The following is a 17,078-nucleotide window of genomic DNA, read 5'->3' as shown; positions in this document are numbered from 1 at the left end:
GTTTTCCCCTTTTCTCCGCCAGAATCGCGGAGCTGCTCCCGGGGACCCTCCCGAGGGCCGGCAGCTGCACCTCCCGACTTTGCCTGGCAAAGCGGGGGCCGGGAGAGCGGGCTTCCGGAGAAAAACGGCACGGATCCTGCAGGGCGGGTATGCCTACAGGGCCCGGGACCAGACAGAACAACACACGCCGGGGAGAACCGCCGGGAACGACCGGCGCTGCGGCACCGCGGCCCCCTCAGCCACGCCGGCCCCTCCCTTCATCCCCGGAGGGAGGGGCAGCCGCCGCCGTGCATGGCGGTACATGTGGTTTCCCGCCGCCCGCCCGCACATAGACTACACTTCCCGTGAGGCCGTGCGGGAGAGCGCTAGCCGTGGGCGCGCGTCAGCGGCGCGGGCAGCCAATTGCGGCGCCGCCGGAGCGAGCGCCGTCAGCCGCCAATGTTGTTTTCGCTGAGTCGAGCTGCTGGTGTTGTTGGCGGCGGCGCCATATTGGAAGGGACGAGCCCCCCGTTAGCGAGAAGCCCCTTGGCGCTGGCCCGGCCGCCGCCATGCTGTATCTGGAGGACTATCTGGAGAGTGAGTGTGTGCGGGACGGGGGTGCCGGGCGGCCGGGCACGGCCGGTGGAGGGGAGCCGGGGCGGGGGAGCCGCGGCGAAGAGGCGGCGCCCCCCTCCCCCACGGCGGTGACTGCCTGCCTGACCGCCTCCCTTCTCTCCCCGCTCCCCCGCCCCTCCCTCTGCCCGCAGTGATCGAGCAGCTTCCCATGGATCTGCGCGACAGGTTCACCGAGATGCGCGAGATGGACCTGCAGGTGCAGAGTACGTGAGTCCCGCCCCCTCCGCCTCCGCCCGCCCTCGCCCCGCCCCACCGCCGGGGGGCGGCCGCGAGCACCGGCTGGGCGCTGGGCCCCGCCGCCGGGCGCGGCCCCGCGGTGTGGGGAGGAGGGAGGGGAAGGCGGAGGGGGAGAAGCGGCGGTGCCGCCGCCGCTGTCGGGGCGCTCAGACCTGCGCGGGCGGGTCTCCTCTGCTCCGCTGCCCTCCACCGCCGCCCACGCACGTCTTGGCACCCCGTCCCCATCCTGCGCCCCGGCTCTCCGGCCGCACCGATCCGGTGCGAGGGGGCCGGGCGCGTCTCGCCAGCACCGGGCGCCTGAGCTCGTCTCCGGCGGTGCGGCTGCGGGAGGCGGCGCTGCGGAGACCCGCAGCCGCCGGGACGCAGCGAGGGGCGGGGCGCGCTCGCCTGGCACCCTGTCCGCGAACGGCGCGGAGCCGCGGCCCCTCCGAGCCCCCCGCCCGCTCCAGGCCCACGATGGAGTCTCGGCGCGAGTAGGATCTTACAGGAGTTTCGCTCCTGGGCTTGTGCTGCTCCCAAAGGCATTTTCGGTGGCACGTCCCAAACTCTTTAGATTTTTGATCCCTAAGAGCAGTGATGGTGGTTTGGAACATGAGTTGTGTCCCGCTCCTTCAACAGGTAGCGGCGTGCTGTCTCTGAAACTTTCCAGCCAGCTCCGTTCCTGACAGCTTATGTGAAGACCCTTTTTGCTTATCCCCTCGTGCCCTAGCTGACATGTAGCCAAATACACAGTCTGCTTTAGGTTTCTTTGTAGATCACTTTGTATATCTCTGCTTATATCCTGATACAAGGCACTGCCTTATACTGTTTTCAGGATGCATTGCCTTTTCATCTTTTCTAATGCAACCTCATTTGGGATGTAGGTGCCCCGTAACACCCAGTTAGGTGTTGCTGTCATCTAACATGTATTTAATACGTTAATCTATAACGGTGGTGCAAAGGTCTTTGTCATTGAAACTGTTATTGCACAAGAGATGAGAGGAATCATCAATACAGAAGAGTAAAGAAGAATGAGAGCAAGGGTTAAGATAGCAAGTGAATGCCATGCAGGAATACGAAATGCAACACTGTGGGAGCACAGTTCTTGAAAACAATAGTTTAAGCTGTCATACTTTGAATTGAGGTCTCAGGCTTTCCTTTGGATATTTATTTTAGTGGACCCGGCAGATCTGTTTAACAGACTTCATTGACACATGTTGAACTGGTGATAGGATTTTTTCTATACTGTGGCCTAAGTGCTAGCACCTAGGCCTAAGCAGCATCTAAGTGCCATCTTGGCCTCAGTGCTTAAAGTTGTGGGAACAGAGCAATGGCTTCTTACGGGTGACAGCACCTCTGAAGGTGCAGGGAGCACCAGGAGAGGGAGCGAGCAGCTCTCTGACTTAGGTGGTTCTGCCGAAGTTCACAAATGTTACTTCTGTTCAGTAGGGCAGTAAAGAAGCTACTAGTTTTTTTTTTTTTTTGAAGTGTGTTTCAGAACTGACCCAGCTAGCACTGCCAAGGTTGCAGTAGTGTCATTTCCTGGAAGTTAAGTGTCATTAACTGGAAGTTGCAAATAACAGTCCACATTGTATTACTGGAAGTAGCAAATAACACTGAGTATTGTATATTAAGACCAACCTTAGGCCCAGAGAAAAATTCTCTTGGACCTTACGTAATTCTTGCACAATGACAAAGCATCCAAAGACATATACAAAACTTCTAGACTACCATCTCTTAGAAGTCGGTTGCCAAACTGCCCACTGAATACTACACAAACCTGGAGGTTGTTCTTGTGCTGTGAAGATTCAGTGTCTCTGAAGTACTTGAAAACGGTACTTCAATGAGTGATGCTGTCCCAGAAATCTACGTAAGTTTTAATTCGGAGATAGCTGTGCTGCTGTGTTTTAGAGTCAGTGTTGGCTTTATATTCTGTCTGGTTTGGACCACATGGACTTGTAATGAGGCAGGTGCTGCTCTTTGTTGCTGGAAGAAATAATAAACTAGCTGTACCTACTACGTGTCTTGATAAGGCTGCTGTAGGAAAAGTGAAAACTGTCTCAGTTGTGACTTGACTCTTGAGCTTTAACTGAGCTCCACATGGAGCATAAAATGTGTTCCTCTATCTAAATTTAAATTGTGGATTATCAGGCCTCCATGGTAAAACATCAAGCTCTGGAAAAAAGCCTCTCTTCTAATAGAGTTTGTGGCAACTCCCTTGGGAAATCTGATCTAAGAAATTAGTATCTCAGAATATAATATCACAGTTGGATTAAAAAGATAGTGGGACATAAAAGGTGAAGGAGCTTGAGCGTACCAGAGAGAACTTTTCATATAGTTTAATAGATCTGACCTGCGTTCCCCTTTGCCATTTCTGCCCCTTCAGGAGAGACCAAGTTTCTGTGGAAGTTTTCCCTTACACAGTTTCACACAGACTGATATGTGTCATCAAGAAAAACTAAAGAGGGAAGATACTTTTTTTTTTTTCTTTTCATGTCTGTGGAGCCATTAGAATAATTATCACCTAGCTGTTTGCAGTCTGACAATATGAGATAGAACATTTTGTCTGTTGGCTTTGTGGACCAAATCATAGTAATTTGGTCAAAGAACAAAGCTTCTAGAGGCCTCCATGTAAAGTGTGTGCTGCTTGCTTGCTTCTCAGGCTTCTTAATCTTCTCCCTGAATTATACAGTACAAGTGGGAAATGCTCGTTGTTCAGATTCTCCCATCTTTAACCTGTTTTACACCAAAATTGTGTGACTTGTTTGTCTGGGTCTAAATAAAGTTGATATGAGCCTATGTCACAGCTGTTCTGGCTTGGTATTAATTGCACTCTGTCTGGGCGTTTGTTGGGTTCCTGCTGGTTTTGATGCTGGACATTCCCAGCACAGGGAAAATTGATGAAAGTTTTTGATCATTTAGGATGAATGATTTTTGATTATTTATGTGAACAGTTCTAGGTGTGAATTTTCACAGAGTGAGAAATCCTTTGAGTTCTGTTGGATTTGAAGAGTTAACTGTACTTGGGGATTCCTGAATTTGTTGAACTAGTTAGTTAACTTTTTTTTTCTTTTTTTTTTTTCCTGGTAAGAGATGATTGCTGTCATGTGATCCAGTCTTAATGGTGGTTTCTGGAAAATATCTTAAGTGTTTCACACCCAGAGTCTGAAGTGTGTAGGTGGTTGGTGCGTTGTCACGTTTAATTTGGAACTGCTACGTGGACAATATTGCTGAGAGTGCTGTGAAACAATTTTCAGTACTATCATCTATCCTGAGACTAGCCAGGCTGTCAAAGCTAGTTTGACTGAGGCAGCTGCATGTTTTTGGAAATACGCAAGCTGTTGCATGCACAAGTGTCCAGCTGTTGAAATAGTAGACTCAGTGCTGCTTTTTTTTTTTTTTTTGGGTGGAGGGAAAGCAAAGGGAATCCCTGTTCATATCTCAATAAACAGTGAAATCACTTGCAGTTGATATTTTCCTTTCTTATGATAGTTAATGTTAGAGAATTGGTGGCTTTATTTTTTCCCTTACGATATTTCTCAACTTCATGTAAGTCCCAATAGTATTTAATCAGTGCGTTTACCCTTTAGTGCTACTCTGTGGGGGTGGGAGGAGTAACTTTGTGAGTGTTTTCAGTTTGCTCTCACCCTTCCTAGCATACAATGGAGAGGGCCTTGACTTAAAGGCGGTGACTTGACTCTTCAGTTGCTCTACCTTTTTGAGGCACTAATATTTTCAATTATTTGGTTTTGTATTTGACTGTTTCTCTTAGGAGAACATTTTGTTTCCTGCTCAGTTTGTAACTGGCTAGAATGTTCCAAAGTCAGCAGTCTAGAGCCCTGGGTGAGGAGTTTGGGTCGTGCTTTAAGTCACTACCACTGCTCTTAGGGACAAAAAACCTTTAGAACTTGGAGTCCTGCCTGTCCCATGCTGGAGAGCACAAGAACCTTGATGAATCCTACCAGAATGCAATTCTGCTTCTTGGAAATTAAGGTAAGTATTTCCCTCCTCTGTCCTCTGTCACTTGGTTGTTTTGTTTTTTTTTTTTGATTTTTTCCTCTCTGACAGTTTGCACCTCAGTCCTGTCAACTTTGTTTAAGAAAAAATATCTGCCTTATTTCATAATGTTTATATACATGAGAAGATAACATTTATCTTAATCTTTTCTTGTGCTACAGATGCAATGGATCAGCTTGAGCAGAGGGTAAATGAATTTTTTATGAACGCAAAGAAAAACAAACCTGAATGGAGAGAAGAACAAATGACATCAATCAAAAAAGTAAGGATATCACAGGAGTGGGTCACATTTTTCATTTGCAAATGAAGATAACCTTAGGAAAAAATAGCTTATGATTGATGGAAACTTAAGTGTTCAGAACTGTGACTTCCCTTGAGCTTTCACAGAGATGGATAGGACTACCTAGGAGGAGAAAAATGATGGTTTCTTTGATCAAATATTTCTCTCAAGTTTTACCTAGTATTTGCTAGCACTTTAAAAATTACAATCCTGAAATGGTGAGGAAACCAGGTACTAAATTTCCAGCTCAGACTTTTTGTTTCTGCTTGTGTGACATCAAGCTGTGTAAGTTAATTGGCTTTCTTTTAGAGGATATTTTTCAAGCTTAGCTTCAGCATTTCCTGTGATTTTGCCTGTGTCCTTGTGTATGTTATACATATGGTATATGTAGCTTTAGGGAGAGAGGAATAAGAAGATGGATGTGTTTTGTTTTATCCTTCAGCACTCGGGCATTGCTGGTGGTATTCTTAGCAAGGTAGTCCATCATTTTGTCAGGAGAAACTCCTTTCTAGTCTCCTACACTTGCTACTTCAGTTTCCTTGATTTGGCCCAGGGTGGTTTGTGGTTTTTTTTTTTCCTTAATTAATACAAATAGATTTCTACCTTTAAAAAGAGAAAAAGTCAAAGCTCTGACTTCACTAGAGTAAATGGAAAATTTGTTTTTTAATTTAGTTGGACCAAAATTTCAAGTAGTTTTTGCCTAAGCAAGATACGCTTCAGAACAAAAGGCACTTAAACCTCTTTAATTCTAGAGTAAAAACATGTATAAACATAATTTAAAAAAAACAGTTTTGTCCATGGATTTTCATTAAAGCAGATTAAAAATTGGATTGCTGTAGTAAAAGTCTTTCTGAAAACGGACTGGAATTTCTCCTTTTAACTTACATTTTATGTGGATAACAATAGCTTAGAAGTTAATTCAGTTATGTTCATAATTTTTTTAAAAATTGTCTTTATAACAGGATTATTATAAAGCTTTGGAAGATGCAGATGAAAAAGTGCAACTGGCTAATCAAATATATGATTTGGTAAGTAGACACAAGGCTTGTGGTAAATTACCTAAATTTATGCCCTAACGAGTTCTAAACATTCTGCTAAGCATGCAGCTGTGCTACCTGAACTGTTATGTCAGCTACATACAGATTTTTTGCTGGTGAAAGAAATATTTAATATTTGATTGACTTAAGAATTTTGTTGCTTTGGGTAATAAGTGTCACTTAAATACAGAACATACACAAGTAGTTTTAGAAATCATAAGGTTTTCATGCATATTGATTTTGTCTTATTTGTTCTTTTTCTAAAAAGAGACCATAAGCAAGTTACTCTTCCTTCAGCATGTGGATTTTGAATTTTAAGTATATTTAGTTTCCATTTTTTCAGAGATCAGAACCTGCAAGTCAGACTGCACTAAAATACAGTAGACATAAACTAGATCTTTCTTGTCTGCCAAAAGTTAGTTCCAAAAGTTGGAGGTAACTCCTCTCCATTGATTAGCTGGTAACTGCAAAAACCTGTTCAACTTTTGATAGTTTAGAGCTAGGTACAATATTCTGCTATATGACTACAGATGAAGAAAGCATTTAGAACATAGTGTTTCTTTCCATGATACTGAGTTTAAAAATTTTAAGGTAATTTTCAGTAGCCAAGAGTATGTCATACTTTACTCAAATACACAGGAGTCTTTACATTTTCAGTTTAGAGACCCTATTACTCAATACTTAAGCTTACTGATGTGTATAGTGACATACAAATTGCAATTCAGTAAACTTGCAATTTCCCCATGCAGCCCAATCTCTTCTAAAGGGCATGTCATCTTTTCCGCTATCTATGCCCATACCCACAACATCACCAAGTCCTCTTAATTTTTTTTCTCAAAAGAAACACTTAATGTCTTGGAACATTGCCTGCAGTAAGAGGAGGGCTTCTGGCTGCTGAACCAATATGCAGCCTTATTGTATCCTGTGATCCTGAATGCACAGCCTAGGAGCAACAACACTATTTTTGTGTTAATCCTAGTATCTCTGCTGAGTTAGGGAAATATAGGTGACCAAGAAGTTATGCTTCTGTATGGTTTTATACGTGCATAGTACTGCATGGCAGAGAAGTGATGGAAGGGAAAAATTTAGCAAGCCTGAGATTAAGGGTGTGGATATTAGTGTTCCAGAACTGGTTCCTATTTATTGTTGCTTTATCTCAAAAACAGGTAGACCGTCATTTGAGAAAATTAGACCAGGAACTCGCTAAATTTAAAATGGAACTTGAAGCAGATAATGCTGGCATTACAGAAATACTAGAGAGACGTAAGTATGCATGATTTCCTTTAAGAGCTTGACAGTCAATTTGCAAAATTAAAATATCATAAACTTGTAAGTGGCCTGCAGTATTTCCAGTTGTTTCAGAATTGTGTTTTAACCTGGATACTTTTCATCAGTGATTCTTAAGTTTTAATTTCAACCACAATTTTTACCGATGAAGTCAAGATAAAACTGAGTTATTAGAATATTTTTTCGCACAGCTATTGCATTTGTGAATTGCTACAGTAAGGTACATAACTCTTTAAACCTGTTTTTAAGGACTGTAGGTATTCAGACAAATACTTCAGCCTAAGCTTGCCACCTACCCAGTTGAAAGTGTACTTTCTTGTAGTGTAAGTGAAATTTTTTAGTTGCACTAATTGCCACCAAATTCGGGAGGGTGATTATTTTAGTTATAGGTGTGGAATGTCAAGTAAAGTTAGGTACTCAATGGTTTTCTTTTTTTAAAGGGGAGAGAATGGATTGTTTTGTAATTGGGTAGTGAGGGAGAAGCATTTTGGGTAAGAAACTTGCATGCTTAACTAGTAGAGCAATGCTAGTATTCAGAATGTGAACATATCTGTAATGTGATAACTTTTTGGCCAGCTTGGTGTAGAAGAATTTGGCTTTTCTGTACACATCAGCATTTACACATCAAGTTCAAATGTGATTATGATAAATTTGCAAATTGATTTAACTACTGTGATTGTGGAGCTAAGGGTCAATGACACTTCTCATACCCAAGGATAGTGAAGAGTAAGCTAAATCACTTGAGGAGATTAGGAATAAATATTCTTTCTTTGAACTTTATATGACTTTGTCATAGAATCTAGGAAGCTTTGTATATTTTATTTGTAATTGCTATTACAAATAACAGGCACAAAAAGAAAATTGCAAACTAAGTGCTTTTAATGAACTAGCAACTACAGAAAAGGACTAGTTTTATTTTAGTTGGAATCCCAGCTGCAGTTTTAAGATGTGATACTGCCTTCAGTTGAGCTATGTGTTTGGTGAGGGAGGTAGGTAGAATTTCAATAGAAATGTACCAGGCTGCATGTTGGATCTTTAAGGTAGTAAAAAAAAAAAAAAAACCCAAACAAAACACAAAACCCCAAAAACATTGCTAAGTAGAAGCTTCTTAACATTTTTAGCTTTCAAAGTAAATACATATTGTTGAGGTTCCGCCAGAGGGCAGCCTTTGGACTAGTTTGTAACGTGATTAATGTCAGCTGAGCTGAAATATCTCCTTATGCTTTGAACCTCTTCTAGAATAGTTTTCTTTAAACTTCTGTAAAATACTCATGTAATTTTTGAAAGCACTGAAAAAGAAAGAAATAAAGAAGTGTTGAAGCTACAGATTTGGAAAAATGCATGTGAATTACTTTCTTGGATTGTCTTCTGTATAAATGTGTGTTGGTAAGGTATTGCAGCTAGTTCAAAATCTTTTTGCCAAAGACTGATACACAAACTGTTGTACATTGTGTTGTATATTGGAAATTTATGGTCAAAGTCTTCCCTATGCTGCCATCGTTTAGCTTTGTATTACAAGAAATGTTATTTTTAGACTTGCATTTGTGCCCTCTCCTGCCTTTTTTTTTTTTTTTTTCCCCTTCTTTGGATTGTTTGTCTGTGTATTTTGAATGTTAAGAAAATTTGGATAATTATCTGAAGCCCTTTCTGTTGAATATTAGATCATCTTGAAAGATGTTGGTAGTGCTTGTGTATTTTAACGCAATGTGACAAGATGGACTCAGTGGGACAAGATGCCTTGTTAATACAGTTTACCTGTTAACAATCTTCTCTTCAATTCATATTGGGGTAGATTGTCAGTACTTCTGGTATAGCAGTTTCCAACTGTCACTGGCTTCTGTGCAACTCATTTGAATAAGTGGCATGTTGAGGGCAATGTTGTTGTTTGTTCTCCTTGTTGGCCTTTATTTTAACTTCTTGATTTCAACAGCTGAACAGCAGCAGTCACCAGTTTTTATTTTAAAACTGTTGTTCCCACTGGCTCCTGCTTATACTACAGGGGAGGTTTCAGCTTTAACAAAAATCCTTCTGATTAAAATGAATGTAACTGCATTGTGATTTGGTTAAGATTAGAGACTCATTTAGTATCTAAAAGTCAAAACCATGCCCATGATGACTCTGAAATTTTCCTATCCTTTTTTACCTCCCTCTTAGGGTCTCTGGAGCTGGATACACCATCGCAGCCTGTGAATAACCATCACGCCCATTCTCACACTCCAGTTGAGAGTAAGTATTTGACACTTAAAAACATGTCCACTTTTTATGTTTCGTTTTTTTTTTGTTGTTGTTGTTGGGTAATATTCGGGAAAAAAGTATTCGGAAGTTTTTTTTATTTTTCTCCAAACATTGGAGGGGAACAAAAAGGGATAATGCAATTATAATAACATCTACTCAGAAAAAGTGCAAGAATGAAATATAAGGTTTTACTGGTGGGAATTAGTTGAAAGTGCTGTTTTATTGTCTCTAGTTGTAGTTTGATTTTCAAGCTGAAGAGGTTTTACATTTAAGTTCCCTTTGTTTGTTGCATGTAGAAAGGAAACACAATCCATCTTCTCACCATAGTACAACAGATCATGTTACTGAAAAGAAGTTTAAATCTGAAGCTCTTCTATCTACCCTGACTTCAGATGCTTCTAAAGAAAATACACCAGGTAATCTTAATTATCTTGCATTTTATTGCTTTTTAATTGGAAGACAAGAAACCCAATTATATTTTTCAGTTATTGCCTTTTGAAATCAGAGGCTCATACCCTTTCCTCTGGGATTTTCAATCATTTGAAACGTGAGAAATCGCAGGCATTCTTACTCATCTGTGTTGTCCATTAAGTGCATCAGCTTTGTTGTCATTTAACAGCTCAGCTGCATGTTGGCTGTTTCTTTTTTATTTACACTGCTTGGAAGAAGATTACAGTACAGTTTCATTCAACCAGTAGTAGAAATGTAAGAGATCAGTGCATTATTATTTTGGGAAGAAGAAATGCGTGCAACAATTTCCATAGTAAGGGAAAAGAATTTTCACCTTTTTTTTGTTTTTTTTAAGGATTGGTCTGATATGGCATTTGTCTACAACAAAATAAAATAATTTAGTGTGTTGTCTATTTCAAAAGAGAAGTCTTTTTGAGTAGTGAATAAAAAAAAAAAAACAAACCACAAGACAGGTTTCTGCCTATCTTCAAAATTAGGGTGTTTCATAGTTTCTTTTCTGAAAATAAAAGATTCTGAGAGGTTATAGTAAGTAAATCTACTTACATTTTGGAGTTTAGTGCTGTTTTAAGTAGCCTCCCTCATATCCATTTTACTTTTCTTTCAAGGGAACGTCACAGGAGATGGCAAATAACATGTAACTATACGTCAACAGCTGTCAGTCTGTAGATGGCCATGGAAATCTGCGCTGCATTAAAACTGTGATTTGTAGATTTTAGAATTAAGATTGTTAAAAGTTCTACTTCAGAAATAGTGTAGGTGTGCAATCAAATTCTTACTCTTTTCTTGATGGTTACAGTACTCAGCATCATTTCAATGGAGATTTGGTTTATACAGACAAAGACATAGCAGCTGCATCTCTTTGATAGTTGAATATGACAGTGGAAACTATCTTTCTAAAAGGACTTCTTGCACATGAGGATAGGTTAGAAACAAACTTTTTTTCTTCTTAAGCCAATACTGGCTGTGTCAAATGACTTTTTAAACTTTTTTTCCAAATGATCAGACTGCTCTGATGCATAAACGGAGTTCCTGGTTGTCATATATAACTTCTTAAAATGCAAAGGAATTTAGTTTCATTTTGAATTTCATAAATGTGTTCTGTTCATCAAGGGTGTCGAAACAGTAATTCATCATCCTCTTCAAACAATGCATACAATACAAACTCTTCTCAACCATTGGCATCATATAACCTGGGCTCATTATCTTCAGGATCCGGGGCCGGTGCAATTACCATGGCAGCAGCTCAAGCAGTGCAAGCCACGGCACAGGTAATGTCAAAACATTCTTGTCATTCTGCCATCGCTACTGATTAAGAAGAAAGACTAGTGATTTATTTTTTTAAAAAAATCTGAATTCCCATGATTGCTTTCAGCTGATGTGATTCAGTTCTCTATTACAATTTTTGTTATATGCTACACTTTCATCCTGTAAAACTTGTATAAAGGGTCAGCTTGTTTTCTGTCTTTTCCTGTGGGATATTCTTACACCCTTTTACCACATACTATACATCATTTCGTTAACAGGGTAACTAATGAACCTGTGCAAATAACTAGCAGTTAGCAGCCCGGTATGTCTTCCATAAGAGCTTTACTGTGTAATCTGATACAATATCAGTATTCCTTTTAGATGAAGGAAGGAAGACGAACATCCAGTCTAAAAGCCAGCTATGAAGCATTTAAGAACAATGATTTTCAGCTTGGAAGAGAATTTTCATTATCCAGAGATTCACCTGGGTATTCATCATCAGCTCTGGCATCTACATTAACACAAACATTAAGTTCATCAACAACAGATTCACGAAGTGGCAGAAAAAGCAAGTAGGTTTTCTTACTTTTTGACTGCAATTATAGCTTTTAAGACAGCTAAGTTTTCTTTTAAACATCATGGGCTATATTCTATATACTTAGTATTCTACTCTAATATCTAGGGGTTGAGATCAGCAGAAGGTAGTTATTGTCTGCCAGCATTTTTTTGTTCAGGGTTTTTTTCTTTTATCCTCTCACTGTTTTTTTTTCTTTAAGCAAACTCACTCCAAGGTTTTAAGTAAATGTCTTGATTTGCTTTTTAATCTGTGATATAGTCTAGTTTCTTCCTTCATTTTTCTGGGTTCTAGAGAGAAGATTTGGCCTAATGGCAAATGTTGGGAATTATTCTGCAATGGTTTGTAGATGGTTTTGAAATAATCTGGAAATCTGCTTCATGCCACTTCACAAATAATGACACTTCCTGATGGCTGCCCAGCTAGGACAGGAAACAGAATTAATTTTATTTCTGATTAAATTTAAAAACATTTTAAAAAACACAATCTCACAACACATTGTGAGTTCTTTCAAGTTGTACTTGAAAGAGTTTCTCTCAAAATGCCCATCCTTGCTGTTTTTTCTTCATACGCATTTGTGTGTGTGTGTTCACAGCTCAGTTAATGAGTTTTTCTTAGAAGCATTTTTCATCTGTGGATATCTTGGGTGTCAGATCTGACCTATAAACAAAAGCATTGAATTTGTATTCTGGCACTCTTCCTGTGGCGTGATGGGTGATGGTTGAGTGGAGATTAACATAGAATCAGTCATCTTCAAAACACAGTTATCTATTGTACATGACATATGACATTTTTTATATGTAAATTCCATTTTATTAGTAACATCATTTTTATGGGCACTTGACACCAAGGCTGTTGATGGAAAATTTGGTGAAGAAAAACATTCATTAAAGCCATTTGGCCGTTTAAAGCTGTTAAATTCCATTGATTAGAATAGCCTTTCTTGCACTTGTAAGCTAGTAAGACTTCTTTCTTTTTCCAAAGACTTGTCAATGTTTTTGCAATCGTTGAATGAAAACTGTTAGGGAATGATCCTTTGGGGTTTACATACTGCAGTATTTCAGAGGCAACAAAGTACTTGTTTGGTGATCCTCTCGCTTGGCAGGAAATGAATTTAAATTATGGTATGCTATTTTTTCTTTTTTTTTTTTTTCTTTTTTCAGAAACAACAACAAATCCTCAAGTCAGCAGTCTTCATCATCTTCCTCTTCTTCTCTATCATCATGTTCTTCTTCATCTGCACTGGCACAAGAACTATCTCAGCAAACAGCAGTAATTCCAGAGTCTGATTCTAATAGCCAGGTTGACTGGACCTATGATCCAAATGAGCCACGTTACTGCATTTGTAATCAGGTAAGGATGGCTTCCAACCTGAAATAAAACTGGTGCTGCTGTATTTGAACTTCCTTCTCTGATTGCTCGCTTAAAAACATTTTATTTGCAGTATTGAAATTCCGATCTGTTTTTATGTACTTACTGGTGATATGAATCAACCAACTGTTGAAGCTAAAAACAAGCAAGTTTTCCAGTGATGTGGCATCCCTGGAGAGTTTAAAATCTTTTAATGAAGACTTCAGGAATAACTAAATTAAAAATTGAACAACAGTGACTTTAGTTTAAACTTTTAAGTTAGTAAGGAATTTGCCTGATGTCTTCTGCTTTCCTTTAAAAAAACCCAAACAAATACAAACAAAACCCAAAAAAAAACCACAAACACAAAAACCCCAACAACCAAACAGAAAACTAGTTCTGTAAGAGCTATCTGGGAACTTGAGAGACTGAATGATAACATGAGAAACCTTTATGTAAAAATGCCTGTTCTTATTTTAAACACTTTTAAGAGTGTTGACTTTTTTTTAGAGTTTATAGAATTAGGTAATTCTCTTTAGAGTATTTGATTGTTTCAAATAAAGTGCTTGAAATTGTCATGTATGCAAGGGAAATGCCAGACATCAATATAATCTTGAAAACTGGGCTGATGATGTACCAAGTACCATTGTTTAGACCAAAATGTGCTTCATTCAGATTTTGAATGCTGACCTTTATCCTCCCTGAAATATGCAGAAGTATCTTTTTTTTTTTGCATAAAATACCTTTAAAAATCACTTTGCTGTGAACATGTTGTTTGGATTGTGAAACAAAAGAAAAATCAAAATATTGTTGCTCTTCTTAATGGAAAACTCCTCAAAGGAAGAAACTTGAACTTTAGCCCTTTGAAAATGTTGATTGCTTTTAATTAGTGATATAATTATTAATAAGGATGGGTTTTTTTTCTTATTTACTAGGTGTCCTATGGTGAAATGGTAGGCTGTGATAACCAAGATGTAAGTAACCAAGTTCAAAACATTCATGAGACGCTCGTGCATGTATCTGTTGCTTGAAGGAGTTACTTTTCTTTAGAGTTGGTTTCAGAGTAGAGGTTTTTAGAGTAATGTGCATATGAATTGAACTATTATTCTGGGCACTTCTCATCTGTCTTCATAGTTCAGGTTTTTTGAGAAGGCTTCACCCTTCACTGGGAAGGTTTGACATCTTTAAAATGCCCTTTATTTCTAGGAACTTTTAGCTATGTTGCTGCTAATATCGGTTTTCACCTTCAAATTAAAAGAAGTTTTAAAAGAACAGTAAAATGTAACTTTGTATTTACTGAGATACTATATTTAAACAGAAGTGAGTGATTAAGATTACTTTTGTATCACTTTTATATGGTCAAACTAAGTATTTAGAAGCATAACTTATTTTTTTGCTCTATTATGTGAGTCCATGTATGACTCCTAGAATTTTTATTGCTTTCCTTCATCTACTGAGTGTATGTTAGGGACTGAGATCCTCCTCTCTTCTCATTTTGTCCCGTGACTTTGTGTGAAAAGCAGAATCTATGCTTTCTCCTCATGCTTCATTTTCATAGACTTGTATTTGTGGCGTTTTTTAAAAAAAAAAAAAAACAACCAAATCCCAACCCCTCTCTTTAACTCTCTTTTAATAGTGCCCTATTGAGTGGTTCCACTATGGATGTGTTGGACTGACAGAAGCACCGAAAGGGAAATGGTACTGTCCACAGTGTACAGCTGCAATGAAGAGAAGAGGCAGTAGACATAAATAAGTTTCTCAATCTGGAAAACAAATTACGTACTAAAGGTTTTATAAAGGACTTGAGAGGGGGAGGAACCCCCAACACACTTCCTTGCAACCACTTAAGGGTTAACATAGCAGTCATAAGATCTTGAGCTATTGATTTTGCTAGTTGTGTTTTAATATTGTAAGTAAATTATTTATGCACATTGATGTGCTACAGATACTATTCCAGTGAGCCTTGGATTGTTCCAGTGGCCAACATATGCAGACATTTGTACTATCAAACCATTTTCTCTAAGCAGTGGGTGTTCCACAATTACTCAATCTTCAAAAAATTCTGATAAGTCAAGATTTTAAATGTATGTTTTATATTCAACAGATATCTTCTGCTGCATGTACTGTACTCAAGAGCTGTTATGTAACACTATGTATATAAATGGTGCAGAAAGTCAGTGCTTCTGAAAAAAAACGAGACAATGGTTTTTAAAATGCCTTTATAGCTTTGGTTCTTTATGAAACTTAATTCAGCAGGCTGAAGAAAATGGTTCTTGTATACAGCGGGCTGTTGTCCTCTAGGGTACTTGAGTATGTAAAAACAAAAAAAATGCTGTAGAATAAAACAAACATGTGCCATTAGTCTTTATATGTTTCTGCTCCAGAGAAGGCGCAGGCCATAAGAGGGAGAAAAGGTGTTAAAGTGATGATAAATTTTTTATACCAAATGTGTTTATTTTTTTGTGCAAGTAATCCTTTAAATTTGAATTGTATTAGGTGTTAAAATAAAACAACCTCAGCTCCTCAAATTAATGTTTTCTCTACATTTGTCAAAAAAAGGTTTGTCCTTGAAATGGTTTCAGAAGAATATAGCTAAGTTTGCATCAGAAATTGCTGTACATGAGACACGCGAAGGATCGTTGTACAGGAGGACGTTTCTCTGGTGGGTGGATAACTAATACATATATAGGCAAATGCTGAAATGTTTGCCTTGCTGTCTCTGTCTCCAGATGATCAGTGGAACCTGCTTAAATGGGCACAAAAGTTCTGTTTTCCATGTGGTTTAAAAAAAAAATTCCCTACCATGACAAGAGACACCCACTGTCAGGATTGCATTCCTATTTCCATGGCACAGATGGAAATAGGAAGGGGAGAAGAAAACTATGGTAAGTGTGTCTTGCAGGTGCCATGTTCCTTCCTGAACAGTGATTTTCATGTAAAAAACAACACATGGGTCAGGAAAGAAGAAAGGGAGTTCATCCTGGTATAGCATCCCTAGGGTAACAGGGAGGATCATGTTAGGAAGACGAAATGGAGGCCCATAAATGATTAGATGTGTGAGTTGTACGTGTTGTAGTACAGGATCAGGAAACTGGTCTTTAAATTAGACCCTTGTCCATGAATATAATGGAAAGATTTTTCTGTATTTTTTCCCTGCTTGCTTATTTTGGACATAGTTTGTAGATTTCCTTTCACTGACAATTTCCTTTTGTTGTTTCTCTATGGCTCTTTCATGCAGCAAGATTATTACTCCCTTTTTCTTCTTCCTCCTTCCTTCCTTTGCTGAAAAAATTACACTTTCCCTTTGGAATGAAGATGTTACTTCAGCACTGGGTTGCTCTTTAGGCTGCCAGACTGGGAGTTCATGACCATGGTAGCTTTCCAAACCCACGCAGAGGAGAAGAGAGGGAGAGAAGCAATGTTTCAACACATAACTATGCAAATAGTGTCAAGGAAATAAAAAGAGTTAGGCTCATTAGTAACAGGAGTATGTGCAGGAAATGCAGGCTTTATCTAAACCAAAATGAAACCAGGCTTCTGTGACAACATTTATTTAAAAATGAAAAAAGTAAGCATTTTAAATTCATAAACTGGGTAAAAGTAAATGTGCAAGAAGGAAAATGTGATCATGGGTGGTAAATAGACTTTGTTAAAGTAATCAGAATAGAAATCGGTGAAAATAAACAGCAAAGAGCAGTGTAACTAAGGTTCCATTAAAACTGGGAACTGAACCCTCTGTGTATGGTATTTC

General features: G+C 39.2%; 1 protein-coding gene across 4 annotated transcripts; it reads left to right on the top strand.

The window, feature by feature from the left end:
* The first annotated feature begins 425 nt into the window (after nt 1-425).
* Nucleotides 426-15,855, top strand: ING3 (inhibitor of growth family member 3). Of its 4 annotated transcripts, XM_086747402.1 has the most exons (13): nt 436-576; nt 747-818; nt 4,720-4,824; nt 5,010-5,110; nt 6,091-6,156; nt 7,332-7,428; nt 9,607-9,678; nt 9,984-10,103; nt 11,269-11,426; nt 11,785-11,975; nt 13,141-13,330; nt 14,263-14,301; nt 14,964-15,855. In XM_086747402.1, the coding sequence occupies exons 4-13, from the start codon at nt 5,015-5,017 to the stop codon at nt 15,078-15,080; spliced, it is 1,146 nt and encodes a 381-aa protein (XP_086603528.1). In that variant the 5' UTR covers nt 436-576; nt 747-818; nt 4,720-4,824; nt 5,010-5,014; the 3' UTR covers nt 15,081-15,855. The 4 variants fall into 4 exon arrangements, with proteins under 4 accessions (XP_086603512.1, XP_086603504.1, XP_086603528.1 ...); XM_086747386.1 differs by lacking the exon at nt 4,720-4,824 and having other exon boundaries at nt 426-576; nt 11,368-11,426; XM_086747378.1 differs by lacking the exon at nt 4,720-4,824 and having other exon boundaries at nt 426-576.
* The last annotated feature ends 1,223 nt before the right edge of the window (nt 15,856-17,078 follow it).

The sequence above is a fragment of the Chlamydotis macqueenii genome, chromosome 1 (genome assembly GCF_036417535.1).
Source record: "Chlamydotis macqueenii isolate bChlMac1 chromosome 1, bChlMac1.mat, whole genome shotgun sequence".
NCBI lineage: Eukaryota > Metazoa > Chordata > Aves > Otidiformes > Otididae > Chlamydotis > Chlamydotis macqueenii.
This window is presented reverse-complemented; position numbering and strand designations above follow the sequence as displayed.

Bases quoted from the DNA above. Each gene is read 5' to 3' on its own strand.
- ING3 (XM_086747378.1), top strand. From the start codon at position 549: ATGCTGTATCTGGAGGACTATCTGGAGA. The intron at 5,111-6,090 runs GTAAGGATATCA...TCTTTATAACAG, and splicing joins AAATGACATCAATCAAAAAA to GATTATTATAAAGCTTTGGA. The intron at 6,157-7,331 runs GTAAGTAGACAC...TCTCAAAAACAG, and splicing joins CTAATCAAATATATGATTTG to GTAGACCGTCATTTGAGAAA.